The sequence below is a fragment of the Excalfactoria chinensis genome, chromosome 7 (assembly GCF_039878825.1).
Source record: "Excalfactoria chinensis isolate bCotChi1 chromosome 7, bCotChi1.hap2, whole genome shotgun sequence".
Taxonomy (NCBI): domain Eukaryota; kingdom Metazoa; phylum Chordata; class Aves; order Galliformes; family Phasianidae; genus Excalfactoria; species Excalfactoria chinensis.
In genome coordinates this window covers 32330352-32355150 of record NC_092831.1, presented here as the reverse complement: position 1 = coordinate 32355150, position 24799 = coordinate 32330352, and the positions used below count along the sequence as shown (strand labels likewise).

Below are 24799 nucleotides of genomic sequence, written 5' to 3'. Positions count from 1 at the left end.
GTGTATGCCAGACTACAGATTCTACCCTGAATGCTGGGAGGAAGAAGATAGTCAGTGTTAAGAACCTTTGTTTTGATAGAAGCATAATTATCCTTACAAAAGAAAAGGAAATTGGCTCTAATATAAAGCTCTGTTGTTTAAATAGGTGTGTCTCGTGGGCATTAAGTTACATTTTTGTTATACGATGACCAGTAGAGTAAACTCAAAGTCAAACCAGAGTTATTTAAAAACTACAGATCTCAGTATTTTACACAGATACTGGAATGCAGTGTGCTGCGATTGCTTTGGTTTTGTTTCCTGTTGCCTTGTAGCACTATCAACTGCTTACCAAAGAGATGTGTTTTGATGTAAATACACCAAGGTCATTTTAAAACCACTACATACACACACAAAAAGAAAAACCAACACCTTCAAAATTCCCCAACCTGAAGTGTAGCAACTGTAAGCCTCCAGATGAGATTATCTTCTCTTCATGTTGTTGGTGCCACATGCACTGGGATTTCTTACCGATGTTTATAAACACTGATTTCAATCTCCTTCCGTTTCTGGGTGCTGCAGTACCTTGGCCCTAGGGTGGGTTTATATTGAATTGCACTGCACTGTGTGCTTGTGGAGCCACAGACAGGGCAGCCTTGGGTAAAATCTACTCAAGGAGAAGTCTTCAGGTTCCTTTATGCCTGGATCTCAAGGGCTTTTTAGTGCAGTGATGAATTAGGGCCAATGACAGTGGTGTAAAGATGTGCAGTGAGAGTCCCTCTTAGCATTGGCCCAATTCTTTGCAGAAGGAAGATGAATGAGAATCGTACTGCCTGGAGAAATCCTCTGATACTTGTCTCTATTTTTAGCTCTACTTATTAAAAACTCATGCATGTTTAATAATAAAAGTATTAATTCATAATAGACCTCATCTTTATATAGCTCACTTCGTATTGTTGGTTTCTTTTCCATTAATAGTTCATTTAGATTCTGGAGGATTTCTGTTTTATTTAGTGCAGAAACTGCACAAAGCAGCAGTAATCCTGCAAGAGGAGAAATGACAGTGTGGGATCACTCAACTAAATAATGTATTGTAATGTGTATTCCCAGGGGCAGGAAGCATGATACTTCACTATTTCTAACTTCCTAACGGCCTGCATTCCAGCCTGAATAATTTTCTTTTAAAAGAGAGAGCAGAACAGACATGGACAAATGTATGTACGTTGCTTTGAAAGTAATGCCTCCTATTTGTATCCATGGAAACCACAACAGATACAAAGGGCACATTTTCACTATTTGACAGAAGAAATTCTGTATGGGGGTTATGGCAAGAGTGGCTTTTTTGTCATAGCAAAGGACCTTACAGCTCTAAACTAGTTTTCCTGTGAGTTTTCTGGAGGAGAAGATCCTTAGTGCTTTCCATCTGCAAAGATTTCTTTCATAGCTCTTTGAATTTCAGGAATATCACTCAATATACGGAACACATTTGGTGTTGCGCTTTAGCATTGTTATTTATACTGATAGTGCTATACATTCTGCTATAGAAAGTACAAGTGTGGTTGTATGGTGGTGTGTATGCACGTGGTTTAGTTGTTGCTTTTTAGGTATGAGCTCCTGTGTGTCTTGAAGTACTGTGAAAACAGGGAATCAAAACAGAGGTGATTAAAAGGAATTCCACATGGGTCTAGTAATACCGGTATGCAAAACACGATAGGGTTGAAATGTTTTTGCTAATGCCCTTAAGGGCATAACAATGCACAGTCAGCAAGCAAAAGGCCCTTATCTCTGAGCTGGCTCGGTTAACTGTTCTCCTACTCCTGCCAGTGTCAAACTGTAGTCAAGCAGAAATGTACTGACACTGTTGTATTCCAGCCAAAGAGCATCCTTAGATCTTTCTGGAATGTCGTCCTTTTGGGACTGGCAAAATGTTTTACACTGTGATCTCAGAAGGGTAAAAAGGGCAGTTGAACAGGAACTTGAATGTATATTAATGGACAGTTGTAAGACTGTATTATATTTGGATGGGTGGAACTAAGTGTTCATTTCTCATCAGTATAGAGTAGATTTCAAACTTAAAACAGCCTAGACTTTTGACATCGTATTCTTTTTTCTGGGCAGACAGATGCTGACTTGTGTTCTCAAAGTTCTGTGTCTTGGTTTTTACCATCTCTTGTTGTAAAAAAAAAAGCCTTGGGGGAACAAATCTGTTTTGGGGACCCTGGACTGGTGCTGATGATGCTACAAAATCCTAAAGATAGAAGAGAGCTGCTTGCTTTTCATGTTGTTAATAGGTTCTTCCATGCTTTCACATGAATTAGTATCAGCATTTTGTGTTTTAATCACAGAGAAGTTACACTGTTGTTTCTTCATGCTACACTAAAGTAGCTTCTTGTGGAAGCTATTTTATGTCTTTCTGCAGTAGAGGTTTAAAGGGGCTGTGTTTGAGGTGGACTGTGTGCCTTGACATGAAAAGACTAAATAGAGAGCAATCACAGCAGTACCCAAAGGGAAATTCTTCAGGACAGTTGCAACTAGCACTAGATAGATCTGTCATGAACACTGAAGATCAGATCTGTGGCAGTGGGGATTGTGACTGTAAAATTATGCAGAGTGATATTGTAGTAATATTGTGGAGTGATTCATCTAAGGCTGTAGTTCCATGCAAGGCTAGATTCAATTGCTGCTTATCTGCACATCCAGTCTCTGGCTCCTTTCTGAACTACAGCATTATTAGGGATCTTGTTACATATTCAGATGACTGGAGGAAATGAACTTGCTTTTAAATGGTTTCCAGTCCTGGAGTGGGTTGAAGGGCTGTGTAATACATTATGTGTGCAGCCTCTTCCATATGCAACTGTACTAACATTTCCAGTCGTGTTGTGTTTCTTATCGTGAATAGACTGGAGAATCGGCGTGTATAGGATATGTTCACTTACATTGCTGTGCAGCTTTTGTATTCCTTCTTCAGATGAAAGGCAGGAGTGAGTTTCAGGCAAAAAGACAAGGGTATATCTGTGACCCAGCTGGGTGCCACAGCCTGGCAGCTGCAGCAGAAGACTTAGATGGATTTTCCATAATTCCCCTTCCCATCTCCTGGTTTCAGCTCAAACAGCATTAATCACACACCGATGTCGAAGGAGACAAGTATGGATTTGCACTTTGCCTTTCTTCCCTTCTCACCTCTGACACTTTCCTTGTTTGGAAATATCACCGTGAGATTTCAGCGCAATAATTTGTAGCTTTGTCTTAAGATACTTTAATGCAATTTCTACAAGTGAGTATTTTCATTGTTATTACTTTAATTTATGCTGCTTTTAAAAGCAGCCAGTCATCCTCCTGTTATGTAGGTCTATGGGCTTTGTTAGAGAGTGTAAGCAGAGCAGCAGATAAATCAGATTCAGTATTTAACTGAAACTGGATCTGAGTCCTGTGTCAGCTTTTGTGGTTTATGATAATTTTGTATCATTTTGAATGTTTTTTCTTCTGTTGCTTTGTAAAAGAACACCACATGTTGAAGATGTGTCCCAAATTGGCTACTCAAGAAGAACATGGAGTACAGATGTCAGTGTACAGGTTAGAGTAACTATAGAGTAATTATAAAGTGGTTTGGCAGGTGGAATGGTGTCATTTCTCCAGTGTGTAACATACCTCATTCTTTTGATTCATAGAATCACAGAATCTTTTGTGTTGGAAGGGACCTTCAGAGGTCGTCTTTTCCATCTCCCTTGCAATGAACAAGGATACCTACTGCTAAATCAGGTTGCTGAGAGCCTGGTCCAACCTTATATTGAATGTCTCCAATCAGAAATTCTTTAGATTTATAATGTTCTTTTCTTTCCTCCAGTACATCAGTGGCTGGACTTGTTTGTGTCGCTTACTTGGATAACTTATTGTTTAATTTATTGTGCGGATCTAGTGAAGATTCAGCATTCCATGTAGCAATATTGAACAGCTGTAATTATGTTTTAGCTGCAGAATCTCCTCAGTTTTCTGCTTGTTGTGAGAGCTCAGCTCTGCGCAGTTACTTCTTGATGTGCTGCAAAAAAATTCCATTACATGACACGTGTTGATTAATTCGCGTGCTAAATCGTCTTGAAGCCTTAGAATATAGCCATGGCCATGGAGGTAAGCAGTGGAGAAAAGCAGAGATCACAAATAGCCGACCTGTACTTGAGTGATGTGACATGTTTGCTTTTCCATGGTTGAATGGGAAGTATCCAGACGCATTAACTTACCTCTGGTCTGGTAATGTGTTAGCTAGCAGGGAAAAGTCCAAGTAATCCGACAGTGGAAAATACCTTTTGAGAGAGAAATGCCGTGATGTGAATCACAGGAAACTTGTAGCAGAAATCCTTGGAATCACTCTAGGAGAAATGACAAGAAAAAGGCTTTAAGCCTTCTGGGCGGAAGGGTGAGTTTTATCTCATTTCTGTCTGTATAGAAAAAGATGCTTTGTGACATTTCTATCTGATTTTATTTTTTCCCAAGCCAGGTCCGTATCTTCACATGGTCACATAAATACCTACAAGGTAGACCTGGGAGGAAATCTGAAGAGCAACCAAGTCCATCCTTAATCTCAGGGATCAGCTGCCCGTGTCTTTGCTGAGTAAGCAGCTGGTGCATGGATCTGGCAGGGCCCCCTGGCAGGGCAGTGCGAGAAGGGCAGAAGGTCATGGTCTGTGCAGACTAGCTAAGGGCATGAGCTAACCATGTGGTTAACCTTCACCCATCTTCCCAGGCAGGCTTTGCAGCCAGCAGTGAATTTTAACTGTGCTGCTCCTGGCAGAGCTTCTAGCAAATGGAAAGGCAGCATACAGAGAGCTGCAAATGGGGCTGTGGCCTCGCGTTATCCTAGTGCAGATGTGCAGAGGCACTGACAGTTAGGTACCATCTTGAGATGTGTGCAGGGTTACTCTTTGGTATCTCATATTTGAAAACAGGTGCAAAGGCAATGTGTCTAGCCGCTGTATGCCACATTCTGTTTCTGCAAATAGCATTACTGTGGCAGCACCACAGCAGAGGAGTAGGAACATGGATTCAACAAAACGCCTTAAAAAATGATTCCCCTTCCTCATCTATCTGCCATGTTTAAAAATCACTAGAAAGTCCTCTCTTTTTTTTGGTGCTTTGTCCGCTAAGCCTGGGTCAGGCAGCACCGTGCTGCGTGCCACGTGCTGCTGGTGCACTGTGCAGCTGCGTGGCTCACAGCGACCCAGGTGAGAGGCATTCACTGCTGCTGTCCTGCAGCTCCCTCACTCCCCTGCTCCCAGCTGGCTCCTGCTCTCAGGGCCAGCCCTTCCAGCCTGCTGCAGTAGCTGCTGTGGGAGGAAGCTGCCAGCAAGACCTGTAAGCCTCAGAAACGTAAGCGACGTAAACAAGAAATGAATCATGGTTATGAGTCAGATAAACAAGTCAGCATGAGAACTCTGTTTTATTTTGTATGGTGTTTTTTATTTTGAGTTTATTCCATTGCAGGAATTCCCCAGACCTTCATTCATATATTTGAAAAGTTAGAGAACGTTTGACTGTATTGAAAATGCTTTGATGTTGCCTTTGAGTTTCTGTTAGTGAAGAAGACTGAAGTCCAAGGGATTTTCCCTATCTGTGTTTTGGGTATCAAGTGGAACCTTTAAAATTCTTCATTTTTCCTAGTCCTGACCCCTCTGTGATTAGCAATTCAGAGGTATATGTAGATAAAAATAATCTTGAACTCGTGCCACTCAGAAATTAAAATGAAACGAGTCTCGTTTCTCTCTAAGCTTCTTGTGGAGTATTGAAGAAAGCCCTGATACAGATAAGCAGCTTTGGTACAGGTTTTACTTTTCAGCTGAAATAGTTTGCCGAAATTATTCTTCACTACTTTCTCAAATGCCCGTTTCTCATGTGCTTTAGATTCGCTTTCCATATTTTAATTTGACTTGTTTGAATGGTGTTATTTGCCCACATGGCCCGGTGTTCTTGCAGTTCTTGATCCGATCACATTCAACCTTGTCACCTGTACCTTTGTGTCAGGGAAATGCACAGAGCTTGTTAGGTGTGCCATCAGCACAGCAGCCCGGATGCAAGCAGTTTCTCTGGTGCTTGGTGGGAGGTGAAGGTGGGAGGATGATTCTGACTTTCAGTCTCTACTAGGGTGTATCTGTTAGTGTGCTGTTAGTTATTAGTGACAGGCATCAGGAGTTGTTAACCTGATGTCAGATAAGCAACACTGTGTTTTCTTCCCATTTTCAAACTGTAAGTAGTTAAATTAATGGTTCCTTTTTTTTTTAACTCTTAGATGCCTCCTTGTAGTTTGTGATTTATGACTATCATCTTTTCTCTTCTTAGAATATAAGTGTCATTTTTGTTTCTGCACAGTTCTCCTTAATGAACCTCCCAGCTTATTGTGAGCTGAGTTTTGTTTGGCTATGGATCCCCTTTGTGCCCCGTTTCCCTGAGTATGAGAAGTATTCTAAAAGCTTATGACTCTTTCTGATCTTTTTCCCATAGTAGAAGTGCATTTGCATGGGAGTTTAGTTTGTTCACTGCTAATATGTTTTGATGACTTTAGGATACAATATTCAATTACAATTGCAATTTATATCGTGACTTTTTAAGACACCTGGTTTTAGCAGTAAAAATGGAACAGGCATCTAATAATTAGATTTCTTCAGAAATGATAATTACATCCATGTTTCACCAAAATGACACCAACTAGGACTTAAGAAAATCGCCTGTTAGAAAGGAGATGATGTTTTTCTCAGGCTGTTCTTATCTTTCAAACTGCAGGATAGTTATAGCTAGCACAAGTTAATTCCCATGTGTGCTTATCCATGGATGAGTTTGTCCATCTGCTGGATATATATTTTCAATATGTTCCAGCAAATGTCAGTGTTGCCACGGGTGCAATGTACTGCTTTGCAGTGCAGAGGAATTTCTGCATCTCTCCTATAAAAAACTTTGTCTTTAACTCCAATGTGAGCCTTGCTTTGTAGTAATTTTACTGTTGTAAAAGTACTGCACACAGTAGTTAACAGCAAGGTAAAACTCAGATGTGTGGCAGAAGAAGATTAACTATATAGTGCACTATCCATCTGCTAATTGAGCTTGCCCACTCTCTCTGTTCCATTGTGAATTTTAAAGTATAGCTGTTAGCATGTACTGTTAGCCAGATCCTGTTGCTAGAAAGAAAGAAGAGAAAAAAGGGTGGGCAGATTGTATAACTTAGTTGGAGAGTTGATGATGTCCACTGGCACTTACCTCACTAAGGGCTTGGGAGGGCTGAGGCTGATCTGATCTCTGTGCATTTCTGTGTGTTGTAAGGAAGTTGACTTTTTTTTCTTCTGTCATGTTTGATACGGAACCACATGCTGTCTATAATGAATTGCATGCAACTGTCTGAGTTGAACTTGATGTTTCCAAAATGGCTTTTTACTGTTTTAAAACATCTCCAATTTAAGGGAAGTTGGAAAGAAGAAAAGAATCTGTGATACATTCCAATTCCTAACCCTACACTGAAATTGTGCCAGAAAGAAAACTGAAGATGAGTTATGGCAAGGCACAGGTTTAGGAGAGTTATGTGGAGATAAAAGAAAAACCAAGAAAAATTAAGATAAACCCCATAAATATGATTTGTTTATTTACTTGAAGACTATGTTGGTCATAACCTTGGGATGTCAGAGTGCTGCAGGTGATTTTATTTCTAATTACTAAATGTCATTTGGACTCTACAGGCAATGGTTTCTATTTAATAAGCCAGTTGTCAGACATGTAATTGGTAGCAGTATTTGTAGTTCTAATTACAATTACTATGGATGTGGCCAACCGACCCATTTGGTTCCAGAGGACTCTACCTTACTTTAAATGAGAAGCTTGCTTGCTTGAAACAAGGAATGCTATAGCAGCTGACATTCAGCACTGTCTGACAATGCTCAGGTTATTTTAAGACAACAAATGCATCTGCGTATGACAGCTGAAGGCTGTGACACGTGGAGTCACAGAAGAAGTACAGAACAGCTTGAATTGGAAAGGCCATTAAAGATCCTCTAGTTCCACCCCATTGCTACGGGCAAAGGTTTCAACACAGTAGATTAGATAGAAAAAAGATGAAATCCTAAGAATAGTGCTCAGGTATCTTCTTTTTTATTGGTGCATGCATACATGGACACATTTTTCTTAGATATGGTTATTTGTATGTTTAGAAATAAAAGCTTACATTATACATCCTTGATGGGAGACGCTGCAGTGGAATAATTAAAGTTGTCACTAGTTAAAGTGCAGTCTGGTCAGAAATGTTGAAAAACTATTTTCAGAACGGTGAGCGTATGGGGAGAAGGTAGAGGATGCGTTGTTTGTATCCCATGTGAATAGAGTAAATAAGGTGTCTTTCACAGGTTCATACAAGTCCATATAAACTATTTGAAAAAGGCAAACAGCTTTGGTCAAAGACATGCGACATTACATAGAGCTTTCATATCCCCTCCTATTTCTAATTCCATCTTGCTGCAAGCTGTTCCCTTTGCTTCAATGTTTTCCCATTTCTGTCTTCCTTTCCGGTGATTTGTTTCAAGTTGCGGGCATGTTTTCAAGCAGTAATATAATTAGTAGCCCATTACAGATAATCAGATGCAGGTTGTGTGTGTGGAGGTATGGGCTGATGACATTAGCATGACATTCCAGCAAAGACCTTCTGTCTAAATAAAATCCTCATAAAACCATTTATAGTAGTGTAGGTCTGTGATATAATATTTCTACTGAAGTGGTGTGTCCAACTGTATTAGTATTTTCATCATTTCTTTGATTCTAAACATTCAGCGTGCAGCAAGTATTGCTAGGAACTAGCAATAGTAAAAGTAGATGATATAAAACTGCTGTGATTTCTTAGGTAGAAGGTGATTTTACTATTTCTTCACTCCTCAAGCCACTGTCAGACTTCATTGTGTTTCTGTGGCTACACATGCTTGATAGATGGTCTTGGATGCTTTGCTTTCTATTGCATTCTGGTGTACATATGATATTTCATGATGCGTAGTTACATCTGAAGTTTGAAGTCTGAATCTTGAATGATTCATGCTTTTGTTATTCTTTATTCAACAATTAAGTGGCTGTAGCAGTAAATTAATTAAGTAAAAGATATGCTCAGTCCATTTTAAGTTTCTCTGGGAACAGTCATGATTAAAATGTTTTTGCACTAAGACCTTACGTTTAATGTTTGACCGAGTAACCTGTTGTCTCACTGTGTCTTTTTTTCTGCTTTGTGGTAGATCTCTGCACAACATCTTCTTCACATAAACTGATAAAAGTGAGGAAGAGATGGCCAGTTCAGCACGAGAACATCTGCTATTTGTGAGACGTCGCAACCCGCAGCTCCGGTATACACTGAGCCCAGAGAATCTGCAGAGTTTGGCATCTCAGGGCACCATGGCTGAGAACATGAATTTGCAACGTGCCAACAGTGACACTGACTTAGTGACCTCAGACAGCAGGTCTAGTTTGACAGCCAGTATGTATGAATACACCTTGGGGCAGTCTCAGAACCTCATAATATTCTGGGATATTAAGGAAGAAGTGGATCCAACTGACTGGATAGGACTTTATCACATAGGTAAGTCAGAACCTTGCTGAAGTACTTCTGTGTTTCTTGCTTTTATGTTGTTGTTGTTACATCATCTTTTTGAGATAAGATTGTAGTGGATCACCTCAGGTCATGCTTTGCTTTTCTTAATGCAGTGAGCTATGGGAAAACATGATAGCTTAGATAGCTCTAAGATGATGGGCAAGGGCCTCTGGGCAGCGTGTGCAGTAGTTAGTGTGGATCAGTAGGTCAAAGCAATTTGTGCTGTGACCCGCACATCAGGAGAATGTTTAATTTGGATTTTGCCTTGTGCTGTGTTGAATCACAGCCCTGGATCCAGATATTCCTGCTGTGTCTATGTGGCTTGGAGCTGTTCAAAGGACTACAAGCCGGAGTGTGTTTAGTTGGCGGTATCACAGGGACGTGGAGTTTGATGTCCTTCTGAAGTAATCCAGTTTGTACTGTCTGAATTTAGCTAATGCTCAGTAACAGGGATGGTTATGTGGTCTGTTTCAAATTAGCATTGCTTCTCTGATTTAACTGCTGATGTCAGAAGAAGCTGTCAATTAGGCCTACCAAAAGCAGATGTAGCAGAAACTGGTGGAAGCAGGTCCACCTTTTTCCAAGGCACCCTATTACTGCATCATTGCATGTTCCTTGCTCTTTTCATATTGATTTGTGCTGTTCTGTTCTTAGTTGGTCATAAAAGCTCTACTGGAGAAGCTGCATGAGCTTTTCCTGGAATTGGATGTGTAAAAAAAAGCTTTCAATTTGCTTTATTTTTAAATATCTAGATGAGATATGGAGGTGAGATACAGGCTTTTTTGTAAGGCAGGGTGGATGTACTTGAGGAATTGCTCTTGCAGGCTTCAGTTCTGAGATGCATGTGTGCTTTTACATCGATTACAGGGAGAATTGGTCCAAATTGGTCCAAAACATTGTATGGTGTAATTGAGGATTTGGGAAACTCCACCCTGCATAACCGAAAGCACAGTCCTATGACTTTTTTTTTATGCTGGTTGTAAAATTAGCTTTTATAATGAAAGCTGGATCACTGTTTGAACAGGGAAAAGAGTGGTTGTCAATTCTGTAATTGAACAGATGGGGAAATTCTGAGAATGAAAATCATTCTGAGCTGAGGCTTTTGTACAGAGAGATCTGTCAGGTCAGGAGCAATCCAGGTAAATTTGTCACTTCAAATTAATTTTGCGGAGTACATCCATTATAAAAGGAATTGAAAATGACACACTGGGAATCCATCTTCTTCATTCATTAATATATTCAATTAGCTCTCATTATATTCTACTTATCTCAGTCTTATTATTTTCTATCACAAGGAAGCAGTTAATTCTGTGCTTCAGTGTGGCTTTACTGCATGGTTCAAATTGCATTTGGATATAAGGAATTTTACTGTGTATGGGAAGCTGTTGATCACAGCCTGAACCTCTGATTAAACCATCTGAGGCAAGTGTCAGGTCAGCTGCAGGAGCACAGGTGAAGGTAATTCAGCTGTGCTCCTAGAAGAGGTAGAGCTTGACTCACCTCTCCTAGATCCCATTTAAGGGCTGAGCACCACTAAGGCAGCATCTCTTTCTGGAGATTGCTCCTTTGTGGAGTTGTGGTGGCAAGCCTCAGCATTTTCCAACTTGACTGAAGGCCTCAGAGTTGGTGAGTTTTTCCCATAGATACTGTCTGGCTATCTATTTACAACTATTCTTGTATTATTCTAACTATACGTGACTATTCTTGTATTATTCCAGCTGTATACACCGCTTGCTGTACCCCTTTCTTTTATGAGACTTTATATACATTGCTATACAAATTCACTCCTGCAGGTACATCAGCTGGTACAGTTGATCATAAGACTTACAGTAATGAGTCACTGGCTTTCCTGCTATGTGGTATGTAGAGGTTGATGTTTAATTAGCTTGCATTGGGGAACAGTAGGTGGAGCTTTTTGTTGGTGTAATACAACTTCAGAGAAATATTTGATCTTTTTAATGTTTACCAAAATAGTTTGTTGTCTTTTTTGCCATTGAAGAGACTGGGAAACTACACCTCAGGATAAGCAGCTGAGGGAAGTGGGTCTTTGCAGTCTGGAGAAGAAGAGGAGGCTGAGGAGAGGCCTACGTTATTGGACAGACAGGACCTTGCAGAGAGGAGGATGTTGGTCTCTTTTTTAGGCTGACAAGTGTTTGGATGTGAGGTAGCAGCCTCAAGTCACACCGTGGGATGTTTAGATAGGATATCAGGAAGAATTTATTCACAAAAAGTGTGGTTAGGCATTATAATGTGCTGCCCAGAGAGTTGGTGGAATCAGTGTCTCTGCAGGTATGGACATTTCATGGTTTAATGATGGACTTGCAGTGTTAGTTAGGTGATGATCTTCAGGGTCTTTCCAACCCAAATGATACTGTTTTGTAGAAAAGATTGCGGTCATTCTCTGTCATGTCCTCTTGGGTAACTATTGATGTTTAGTTAGTCAAAGTAAGCACCTGAACTTAAGTATGAAAATCTCTATGTAAAATTCTGTATTTAAGGAATGTTTTTAGATTAATGTATGAGTTTGGATGGTTCCTTCTTTAGTCTCTTATACTCCCAATGTTACCACCTTTCTCAGCTGAACTCTGGTATGATTTCTTGTTGAGGGGTAGCTTTGTTGAGCATCTCTTTCTTTTCCTTCAGTAATTGTTAAGAATGCATCTGGAAAAGTGTGCATAAGGGAGATGGTGTCTTCTGTGGAGGAAAACAGTTTTTTTTTTTTTTCCCTATTTCAGATTTAATACAGCTTCAATTATTTAATATGTCGGTAGTTCTTCTTTGAACAATCTTGTCTTTAATGGTATGTTAAAGCAGCTTTTTAGCTCCACAGGCAGGGTCTGTGGAGAATGTAGCTAGTAGATCCCATATGAGCACAGAAAGGTATCCTGAGACTGCATGAAAGGGAGAACTGGTATTCCTGAGAATTAGCTCTATGGCTAACTTGAGCAGTGTTGCATGTAACCTGAAGTTGTTGAATATGAAATACAGGTTTATCATTATGAATTCAGCTTTGTCTGGAACAGGCTTTCTTCATCTTCTTCATCTTCAGGCCTACTAGTGAGAATTATCAAGTGAAAGGGACGGGGCAGGATGAAGTTCAGAGAGGAGCTTTGTAGTGGAGGTGCTGTATTTGTGCCTGATCTGAAGGTCAATTGTCAGTGTTTCTGTCTTAATTAAGAGGTCAATTCTTGTTTTTCTTTTTTTTTTTTTTTTTTTTTTTTTCCTGGAGCAGCATTGGATTTAGACTGAAAGCTTTCACCTTTTGAAGCAATAGATGACACTAAGTAACAAACATTTTTCATTCTCTTAGCTCTGTGAAGTTTACACTGTACTCTGTTCAGTACTGATCTGGCTTTTGTACTGAACTTGTTTGCTCTAAATGCTTGTTATATACAGCGTGTAAGGTACTGGAGTTTAGCAGGCATCCTTCTGTAGTATCCAGTGAGTGTAAAGGTTTCAACATAGACCCACTGAAATTTCTATCTAAATATTTCAATTAGTTTCAGTTGTTTTTTAATGTAAGATTTTCAGGAAGAAAGACTGCACAAAATATTGGACCCAGCTGAAATAAAAAAGGAGAGAAGGTTTTTCAGCTCAAATGCATCACCGTGAGGCATCCAGGTTTTCTTGTGTGTTATTGGTAGCAACAGTGTACTGCAACTTTGGAAAGCGAGAACTCTGAAATATGAGCAGAATAAGAACTACCTGGGTCCACAGCCCAAGCAGGTATTGTGATGGAGTGACCATGGCTCAAAAGGTGCTGAGCTAAGTCAAGTCTTGATGAGTTTTATGGGTTGCATTGAAGTCTCATATTTAAAGAATTCGTAGTGTACAGAATAAAGCATAAAAAGTCAGGGGAGAGACGCAAACCCTGTGTTTGGTTTAAGTAGATTAACTCCAAATTGCCTAAATTGGCCTATTTTTGCCGTAATTTACAGAGTCCTAATTATGAGATGCATGCCCCTTTTCTAGAGAGCCTTAGCACATTTCAAATGCTGCTTATCAAAGGTCATTATCGTTATTCCCCTCAAGCGCTTCGCAAAGGCTGTTTGAATTTTTGTTATTCCTACAGCATGGATAATCAACAGCCTTTTTACAAAACAAGAAGGAATGAAAGATGGGGGAAAAAAGAGCCCTGATCCTGGGCTATGTAGGACAATTTAGATGGGATCTGTGTTTATACTAAGCCTCCTAGGGTAGTGGAGGTTGGAGCTTTTCCATTTCACGTCAGACAAGATTAAAAAGAAAAAAGCTTTCATGTAAACTGCCTTTAATACATATAAAATAGCGACTTAAATTAGACAGAGAGATTATCAAAATTTAAGATACTTTATCCTGAACAGATTTCTCTGGTTTTCATTATAGAAAACGTAGAACATAATAATTTCGTTATCTTCTGGAAAAGCCTGATTATTCACTTTCTTTTTTCCTTTCCTGTTTTTTAGCAATATTACTCAAAAATCTGAACGGTACTTTCTTAGTGCTAGTTCTTTTACATAGCAGTATTATTTTGTGATTGCTCCTAGTTTGGGCTGTTGCTGAAGTTTGTAAAATGCAGGTATGCCTTTCTGTATGAGAGTCAGACCCAGCTTGGTCCTTGCTATAGAAGCTTTGGCTTAGACTTCTAAGAACTTGGCTTTGAGCTCCTTGTGACTCAAGCTGTGGGGATTTGGTTTTTTTTTCCCATTGTCTCAGCTGAATATGTAAACTTTGTAGTGGTTTCGTGCTGTCTAAATAATAATAATAATAAAAACTAGCTCTGGCTCCAAAACTCTGGAAAAGACATCCCTGGGTATGCTGAGGTGTCCATGAAACTTATGTTGCGAATGAATGCTTAAATGAAATATATAGTAAAGCTAATCTCATAGGAAACCCTAAGAAGGAATAAAGGAGGGAACTTGAATTCATGTTGGCCTGCATCTGGGTTTGGCACCAGTCTGTTTCTGTTTCATATTGACTTAGTAATATTATGGAAAGATGTGACAGCGAGCAAGCCACTTCTTGAGCAGGCTAGAGGAAAGAGGAGGCAGCCTAATTTCACCAAATGGATTGTAAAATTGCTTGCAGTAAGGCTGACAGTGCTTAAAACAAACATCAGTAACAAACCAAGGGTCTTCAGAAGCCAGCTTTCCTTCTAGGTGTTACATGATGCACAGTGTTACATTTTAGTCTTTCTTAGTAGAGCCTGAGCCTTATGCGAAGCTCCTTTTTACCCAGTGCTAAATTTGATACTTCCTCCTCCTCAGCTGTAATCGGATACATTTTGCTCAGAACTCACAGTAAGGGCAGTGCAATACCTTTCCTTTACTGCAAAAACTGAAAATGCATAGAAGGTGCTTTCCTGTATTTAACTTGCATAGAGCAGATCCCTTATAAAGATACACTCGCTGAATTACAAGACACTTGGTATATTTAAGAAGAAAGGAATTAATGTCCTGATTAAAAAAGCAAAACAGAATATTTTGATATATTATTTATATCAGGGAGAAGTTCAGGTTGTGATTAAGTTTTGCCATAACATCTAAACTTTTCAGTTAATTGTCTTTCAAGTTTTTTGAGATATCCCTGACCTCAAAACTAGACAAACGTAGCTTCAGGCAGAGCTCTTTCAGCTGTGTTGTCACTATCTTTTCCCTGCAGAAGGTTTTGGTGTGACAGCGTTTACAATACATCGGAGAGAAAGCAGTATGCTGCCCACCCTGCCTTTTTGATGGCAAGTGGCTGTTCCAGCAGATGGGAGGACAGCAAATATAAGCACTGATTAATCTTAACCAACGTACATTACTGAATTGATAATCTTCCATTTTATCATAGTGTTGCCTTATGTTTGCGTGTCTTTTTACATCTGTTTGGAAGGGGTTCTCTTTCTACATTCTTAAAGACACTCGCTGGGCTGTTTTCTACCTTCAGATGAACATACCATACTTTATTATTCTCAATATAATTTAGAAAATTATTATTATATCTATTGATTTCTTTTGTGTAAGTAATATTTTATGGAGCACTTTTGCATGATGCACAGTGTTAGAGTTCCTCTTTTAGCTTGTTTTTTATCAAGTCTTTGGCTCCTTCACCTGCACAGATATAGAATTATAGAATTTGATATTTTATTAAATATATTCAAAATAACTTGTATCATAGTAGAGATGACATAATCACAATTGGATCTGAAGGGAACTGGACAGGGGGTATTTGTTAAGTAAATATCTGAGAGTTGAGTTTGAGCTTGATCCATTGCTGCACGTTGCTGTTAATATCAAGCTCTCTATAACCGTACACAGATGGAGATTTGACGGATACAGGTCAGCAGTTGCAATTTTTTATTACAGAAAGTATTACTAGAAATTCAATTTGCAACTTTCCCTGACAGTAATTCTCTGATCCTTACTATTCAGTTGCCATTAGATATTAACAGGTATGATATCAACTCTTGTGCTTTATAAATTCTTCCTTCTCAGGAAACTTGAGCTTTCTGATGGTTATATATGAGTGAAGCTGCACATCAGGATGACTTTAGACAGATTCTGTCTGAAAGCTTGGAACTACCAGGTGTCACTCCTGAAAAGAACTAAGAATTAAAGGCATTCAGTGCATTGCAAGATCAGGACCTTAATCCATGTTTCATCTTTACTGTCAAATGTGGAAGCGCTTTCTCGCATATGAAGCCAATTAAGTCTAAATGGGTTTGACTTTATGAGATGAGATACACCTAGTAGAACATGATAGTGCAATATTAGACATGTACATTGTCACTAAATAAATAAATACGCAACAATGGCCTTCTGAAAAAAGGAAATAAACCATGACTGTATGTGCACTGTACTTTCATTTGTATATAGCTTCATGCATGACGTAGTTCAGCAGATGGTAGCCTGCAGGGAGAAGGAAGATTCACTTGGCTGTTTGATCAACATAGATGCATCTCTGAGTTTCAGTAGTTTTGCCTAAAGGTGGTTGTTCTCAAGATACTGGTGGAGATGAAATAATGCATTTAAGTCAACAATGGATATGGTTTTTGAAGTAATAATTGATGAGGTAGTACTTAATGTCAAGCCCACAACGCCATTTCTTTGTTATAATCTTTAACTTGTAAAGTACCTGAACAGCGGGATGAAAAGTTCATTTTCCTTTTTGCTTTAAAAATGTAAAAGTAATTATTTTCTGCAAGTAAAAGCAAGCACAGCCCTCCTGACACGACCTGAGTGTAGATGTTCTGAGTCACTAGCACCTAAGATTTACCTTTTAAAAAACAGTCTTAATTACAGCACACTTAATTGAATACATTCCTGTTCAAGCTGTTGAGTAAAAGTTATCACCTTTTGGGTTAGTGGAGATTATTATCTTTGGTGCAGGTCGAATTGTGCTTTCTCTAATTGCTTACTTAAGCTTTGAGTTCCTTTCTATTTCTGAGAGGTAGATAAGTTGGGAAGCCTTTGTTTTCTAGTTGTGTTCAAATTCTACGTTCTGTTATTGGTTTGCAGTCCCCAAGGAATTACTGTTCTTTAAAAATACTCTGATAAGAATTCTAAGAGAGTCATGGGATGTTGTGTGCTTTCAAAGTATTTACACAAATTAAGCTTTTCACTTCTGAGAATTTATCTCCTTTATTTTCAGCTAGTGATAATTTTAATATGGTTGACTTGGATTTTTGGCATGCTGGTAACATAAAGCAGCTTCTAAAGAGTTGCACAAGACTTTTTTCTTTTAGCTTTGCTCTTATCCAGATTAATCAGCACAGCCATTTAGTACTTGCAATGAGTAGATTTGGCTTCATCTGCTCTCATCCTCGTGAGATGAGCTTAAAGATTTGGGGCTAGAAAGAACTACATTATCATTCTTTTTGTAAAAGAGTTAAATATAAAAGAAATAATTTCTCATTTTACAGACCTACAGAAGTATCACGTGTGGAGAGAAAGGTCTAGGGAAATGTGTAGGAGAAAAGAGACATTCCTATTGCTCTGAAAATTACATGGTGGTTCTGAAGACACGGTAGCAGTGTTCCTGATTGTTAATGTGGGAAAAAGCTGCTTATAGTGTCCGTGCTGTATTCTAGAGTGAACTTATCCTTGAAATTCTAAATTCTCTCCTGGTGAAGAGGATTGCAAACATTCTGGGCAATCTTCCAAGCTCCTTTTTCAATCTTCTGCGTCTGCTTCGTGAGAGATAATGAAGAAGAGATAATCATGATGCTATTGCTCGTGATGCGATTGGGTAATGTCTTTTTATTTAGGGCTGATGCGCAGTTAGACACAGTTAATCCAAACCTCATCATAAAATAACATTTTAATTTCCAACAGAGAACAGTCTTCTGTTTAGCCAGGGAATGAACCACCAATTTTTGACTGTTCTTAGTCCGCAAAAGAAGACTTGGGGCTTCTCTGTCATATCTTCTGAATGCATAGTGTTTCTGGAGGTGTGTGGGGGAGAATCCTATTAATTTTTTTAACAATACATTGTTATTTGAATTTAGTTTGAGCTCTTTCTCCAAATTCTCACTCCTTCCATGAAGTTTCTCTTGTTGGAAGAGAAAATATGTGGATTTCTGTGACCTGTTAGATTTATGACATTGTGGACTTCATAAGCAAACAAACAAGAGAGCTGAAAATTGTTTGGTTTCTTCTGTCTCCACACACTTCTTGTTTCTGTTCCTGTCAGTTTATAGATTCATTCTGTTACTGTTTCTGCCTTTTTCTTTCTCCTTCTTGCATTTTTATGTTATGTATCTTTTGGTAAGGTGAGAGTGAATCTGAATAGGATATTTCATAAGGATGATAAAGTTTTATCTGCCTTGCCCTTAAAAAGCACTTAGAATCATAGAATGGCTTAGATTGAAGGGGACATTAAAGGTCATCTAATTCCAACTCTCTTGCCTTGGTCAGGGCTGCCAGCCACTAGATCACACTGCCCGGGGCCCATCCGATATTCAAGGACAGGTTTGTCCTTGAATGCCTCCAGAGATGGAATATCCACAGCCTTTCAGGGCAACCTGCTCCAGCACCTCATCACCCTCTGAGTAAAAGATTTCTTTCTATCGTGTAACCTAAATCTCCCTTCTATTAGTTACAAGCCATTCTCCCATATCCTGTCACTATCAGACTGTGTATGAAGTTGGTCCCCCTCCTGCTTGTAAGCTCCCTCATCCTGCTGGCCACTCCTCTCTTGATGCATCCCAGGATATCTCGCCAATCTGGGAGTAGTTATGTTGCATCTAACTTGGCTATATGTTTCCTTTGGGAATGTACCAGCCTGACTTTCTGTGCAGTTCAGTGGCTGCTTTGTCCACAAAGGGACAAGGGAAGCCTCAAGGGAAGGCTGCTTGTACCTTAGTTTTACTGTGTGAGGTAACAGCTTTGAAACGAGGAAATATTGCTAGATATTGGGATCAGAATTAAAAGAACTTGTGGTGAAGGAGTCAGTGGATGGCAGAGGTTTGGAAACCATTTGACTCACCAGAAGAAAGAGGAGAAAACTATTCAGGAGGATGCAGGGATATTCAGGTACAGACAAATCATTAAATACAAGAATGAATACCAAGGCAGTCATCTGGAAAGCCTGAACAGACATGGATAATAAACTGTAAAGGATGTCAGAAGTAATGGAGAAAATCAAGATGGCTTTTCTGACTGAAGAGCACCTTTGTACTACTGTCTGGGGGGTGCAGTTTGCCTCCATTCTGAGAGCCTCACTTGATCTGTTCTCCTGAAGTGGGTTGGGGGCAATGGGAGCATCTCACATAGCTGGCTGCTGCTGATGGCATATGTGGGGAGACTCGGTGTCATACCGTGACCACACTGCATTTCCAAGGGCTGCTTGTGCATGGAGGATGAGCCTCCCACAAGAATAAAGGACGCTTAGCGTCTTTTCTGGCTGAGCACTAGTGTGCTTTGTCACTTGGTGAGTGTCCAGCCAAAGGCACCTATGCTGGATTGTCATGCTGCTAAAATCATGTCCAGCAAACAACAGTATGGAAAAAATTGAATGGAAAATGGCTTTTTATCCGCATATGAGGATGGAGAATACTGAGCATACTTGAATCACAGGCTTCATTCTTTATGAGTATATGTATATAAAATGCTATTTCATGGAAGCTTTATTGCTTGACAAATGGATTTTTCATTTGTTCCTGTCATGATTTGAAATATTCCTAGACATGCAACCCAAGGCGTATGAGTAGTTCCTGGAAAGGTTGTATTAACTTTTCTGGGTCATTTTCCATCTTCAATGAGTAGGTCGTTTCCAAGAGTTCACTTGATGATGCCACTGGAGACTCTTCAAGGTAGGAACCTCTTGTTTCTTTGTCTCTGGCTGAGGACCACCAGGTAGCCAGCATCTCCAGAGCTCTGTCAGGAGGTAGTTCTGTGGTTCCATATGCACTGCACTGAAATGCTTTGTCTTGGGATGTGTACTTTGAGCGTCTGGATTCTATACTCCTGAGGGGATGCGCGAGGGATCTGAAATCAAGGTCTCGTGTGGCATAATGGTGACTTTTGATTTGTTTGTTTGATTGATTGTTGATAATAATGTAAATATTGAGGAAATGGACTAGAAGTATTTCAGCTTTCTTTCATCGAATGTTTTTCTCTAGGGAAATTAAAAAGACAAACAAACACCACAACACAAAAAAACCCCAGCAGCAAACAACTTCCTGGTTAGCCATGGTGTGCAGCTTTTAAAGTGTACGTGTAGAAGCTTTCCATGATGTGAAACAAACACGGTATTTTGCAGAAAATATTTCAAGTTCTCTTGGAACTTCCTCCTCATTTCTTTACAAATCTAAGGCTGACTTATCTTATTGTATGTGTATTGGATGCGTTTCTTCCAGGATGTGTTGGCTCATTTCCTTGAGCGCTATGAAATTTTCAGAATATTTTTTTCAGTCACAACAGATAGCTGAAAAAGCTTTAAGGAAGTGAGTCAACCTCCTGAAATAAACTGCTTGCTGAGTAGAGGATGCTGTGTTCAAAACCATAATATACGCCCTTGATAGTTCTGTGGATATTGATTTATAGGTATTCTCTGAAAACAGATTCTATGTTTCATGTTCCAAAAGTATTTGGGGGAAGAAAAAGAATACCATGAAAGAGCTTCTGAGTATTCCTGTTAGAAATGTAGTCACGGTCAAAATCTCTAATGCAAAATCGAGGGTGTAACTGGCCTTGAGCATAATATAAGAAGCGTGACATAAAGGTGCTGAGTCCTACTGAGCTTTCTTAAAATAGCATCTCGAATGTTGAGGGCTGCATAGGCAGTATCCTTCTCTTGTTACTTCATTGCTCACAAAACATTTGTATACTAGTTTTTGAGCCCTTTCTAATGATAATTTCTTAGTGTCCAGAGCAGCCAGAGGCAGCAGAATTTACTCTGTAATAAGAAGCCTGCAGTCTAGTATCCATTCATGGGTGCAGGAGTTCTGGGAGGGAGTTTCTCTGCCAGGCTCTGCTGATTCACTGCATTGGCAGCTGGTGGAAATCCTAAATGTTTAGTTTAAAAATAAGTAATTGGATGCCATTTTAGTAACATATATATGTCTAATGCAGTAGGTAGGTGAGCCTTTGGGATTTTCTTGGCTTCCCAAGAATTATGCTTTAATTTAGGCACAAAAATGAGGAAGACAGCAACAAACCCACTGATGTCTGGATTAGGTCTGAACTGTGAATATGGGTCCAGTGCTAATTAGCCAGCTTGCCCTGCTTTGTCGTGTTACTTACAAGCAGTGAATACTACATCCCCAGACAGATGATATACGCTGTCAGGTTTTTAGGTTCCCTGGAAAAATCTCAATTCATCCAGATCACAACAGAAGGAAGAGAGAGAGCTGGGAACCGCATGGGAGTTGATCCTCTCCTGAGGTTGTACTAGACTTCAGATGTTGTTTTGAGTGCAATGAGAGCTTTGTCTTGTGGAGAGGTGGAACAGTAAAAGGGATTTGCTGAACAGCTGGTGTTTTTTTGTTAGGGGGGATTTAGAACAATGGGAGGAGAAAAGGTTGTTCGCACAACCTTTGCTGCAGTCATGTATTTGCATCGAGAGGTGGCCAACAGCCAGCGTTACATGAGGGAAATGGGAAGTAGAAATAATGTGTGTAGCGGGATTTATTTTTTTTCAAGCAGAAAAGGAAGAATGAGGCAGTGTCAGAATGTGTCAATCAGTTCAAAGTGGTGTGTAGGGCATCTCCAAACAAGGAGAGCAGGATAACTGCAGGTACAAAACCAAAACCCAACTGCAGCTGCAGGTTCCACAGCGGGGCCTGGCTGTGTGTTTAATGCAGTGGAAATCCTTTACTGAAGGAAGAGGACGTGTATTAGTTATCCTGAGGAGAGAAGGATTAAGATAGTGATAGCTCTTTTTCTTCCATATTTGGTTTATTTGTAAAAGTGTGTCATATGATTTATTATAGCTTTCCTCCAAGATATATCCAAGATTTGTGACCTTCTGGTGCTTCCCCAATATAGAAACAGTCCGCTTTGTTTAGTAGTTAGCTTTTTATATAATTATTCTGAGTTCTTGCAAAGGTGACAAGGCTGGGACTCTGCAGCCACATGGAGGTGGAGCAGCTGTTGCATCCCTCCTGTTAGCTGGCAAAAGGGCAGAATATTCCTGCTTTATAGGAACATTTGTGTTGAATTATTAGAACTGTTTGTCCCGAGGAGCACAAAGAAATGATTGATTGTAAATTTTCAGGAACGCAGGTAGAGAGAAATGTTGCTTGAAACGAGGTTGACTTGCAGGTTTGCATAGTTACCTGCTTGCGGCTCTGTGTCAAGGCATAAGGGATCATATCCAGAGCCTGGTAGTGAAACTGAGCAAAATGAGGTGTCTGCAGCCACCTCCTAACCCTTAAGAAAAACCGTCAGGCACGTTGTGGCAATACATGTTTGGTCTCCTCAGCATAGAAGTGACAAAAACGTGTGAATTTTTGCCAAGTAAACAAGCCGCAGGCTCCAGGCCAAGGGACCTGAATCAGGCCAGGGATGTGGCAGATCTGTAGGCACTGAGGCAGAAGAGAACAAATTAGATTTCCCATGCCTGTATACTTCGCAAAAATAGCGTCTTTGAAAGTGTATCTGCTAATTTAGAACGTGCTGCTCCCCAAACTATTCCTGGGTTATCCTGTGTCTGTTTGAATATTAATAGTGTGTAACTGCGCTATATTCTTTGGTGGAAAGGAATGAGAAAAACATGTTGTGCTTCTATAAAGTGAACTAGATCAGACTTCAGTCATACGCTCATTTCAAAAAGGCTGTCTTCTGGTGTCTACAGCGTTTCCTTAATTGTGCTGTTAAATTCTGCTTTGTCAGGCTGCTGACACCAAATCCAGCAGTGGGGCAAATTGAATGGGGCCAGTCTGCATACAGTACTTGAGGTGTAACGTTAGTAGTAAATGCTTGAAACTGACATCTGACCTTTTATAGCTCTGCTGGGCTTCATACTGAACTTGTATTATCAAATATAAGAATTCTGCTAATTATTAATAGCTATATCTGATGTAAACGGGATCTTTACATTAAAGTGGGAAGCAGTCTCCAGGAGGAATCCTCTCAGAGCTAGGAATGTAGAATCCCATCTTGCCATAGAGAGGCAGTGAGGAGTAGATGGGATGTTTATCAGGGCAGGAAAATAACTGGTAATTGTGAAAAAGCAGTGAAAAAGAGTGATTGAACATATTCCTTGAATGGCCTTCCTTTGCAGTGTTAGCAAAGTGCTCCCTTTATGCTGACCTATTATTATTCCTCTGTGGGTTTTCCACAGCGTTGCTTACCAGCCATTTGGATGCCTTAGCAAACACACACACGTATAAATAAAACAGTAGTGCATTACTATTTACTTAAGCTGGATGTTTTGTGGTTTGTAAAAAGGAAAGAAGAAATTGCTTGCACAAAGGCGTCCCCTGTATCATGGCTAATGATAAAGGCAAGAGGGTGAAGCACTGGTGCCTGTTTCAATCTTGAATTTGAAGTCATATTCTTGGGCTGTTTCTCTGTTTTGTTAGGGGGTTTTACTTCAGCTTAAATGTCTGGAAGGTTGAAAAATGACATGAGTATTGTTTAAAAATAGTTTTCTATATTCCAGTCCAGCAAGCTCTCTGGCTTTCTAACAGATTCCCTTAGAAACAAGTACTGTCAAAGACAACAATGGGATAGTTTGCACTGATGCTTAAGCAGGTCATAATATTGAAGGTAAACTTGACAACAGCTGCTAAGTGAATACAAAATATCACATGATCGTTTGGTGATGTGTGCTGCAGAGACATCTTTTATTGATGATTTGGAAACAAGGAGGATTTCTAAAAGGCAGTGCGAATACTTGGAACTGGCAAGGAAAAGAAGCATTTTGATAAATGCTTCTGTATTAGATATGGGAAAGGACTCAAACATGGGGACTGAAATGCAGATTGATGCTGTGAGTGTCTGGAGGCTGGAATAGGTGAAGAGTGCCAATTGGCCAACACCTGAAACTGCAAGCAATAATCCAGTACAGTCAAAAGGGAAGCTGATGAAGATGAGGATACAGGAGGCAGACTTTATCTTTTCCTTTCACTGATGATATCTCCATTGCCAAAGGGTGCCATGTTACTGGCATCCAATTGTATTTGTACCATCATAGTAGTTCCAGGGTTCAAATCATGAACTGTTTGAAGAGGCAAAAGCCAAACTGATTTCCTGGATCTGTAGCTGTGCAGACTATACATGGAACAGCTCTTTGTCCTGTGCATTTTATCTGTGGGAATACCACATCCAGGGCTCCTTGCTTTAGTCCCCTAACAATATATAATAATAAAAAAGTAGCATCAAGGCTAAATAAACACCAAGTGAAACAAAGGCTGAAACTGCAGGAGAGATGGAGAGGCTAAATTAGTTTCTTCAGGTTCCTTGGAGAGTATCTGGCACAAACTTTCCCCCTTGCTGATTCATTCCAGGAACGAGCATGGAGCTTTGGGAAACCTAGAGGAGGGATTTATTGTCAATAGCAAAATGAAACCACCAACTAGCTGGCAATAAAACCTGCTGATGGTTCATCATGTGCAAAGGCTGTCTCAGCTCTTTGGCGATGCTGGCTCTGTAGCTCAGACTGCTTTGTGCTCGGAGTGTTACACCCTTACTAATGAAGAATTGTGTTTTTTTTGTTTTTAATATCTATTTCTTAATATAAAATCTTTTGCTGATTCTAGTTTAAACTTCCACCTGCAGAAAAAGCTGCTTAGCATAGCTAGTGCAGGCCATGCGTCCA

At 39.8% G+C, this 24799-nt stretch overlaps 1 protein-coding gene across 4 annotated transcripts in view; it reads left to right on the top strand.

The window, feature by feature from the left end:
* HECW2 (HECT, C2 and WW domain containing E3 ubiquitin protein ligase 2) overlaps positions 1 to 24799 on the top strand; it is a 119064-nt gene that overhangs the window by 21618 nt on the left and 72647 nt on the right. For 3 of the 4 annotated variants that reach the window (XM_072342268.1, XM_072342266.1, XM_072342267.1), the window contains exon 2: positions 9219 to 9559. In XM_072342268.1, the coding sequence (XP_072198369.1) occupies positions 9268 to 9559 (292 nt within the window). In that variant the 5' untranslated portion in view covers positions 9219 to 9267. Of the gene's footprint in view, positions 1 to 4566; positions 4583 to 9218; positions 9560 to 24799 lie in introns of those variants that run through there. The other variant, XM_072342270.1, reaches the window with a different exon arrangement.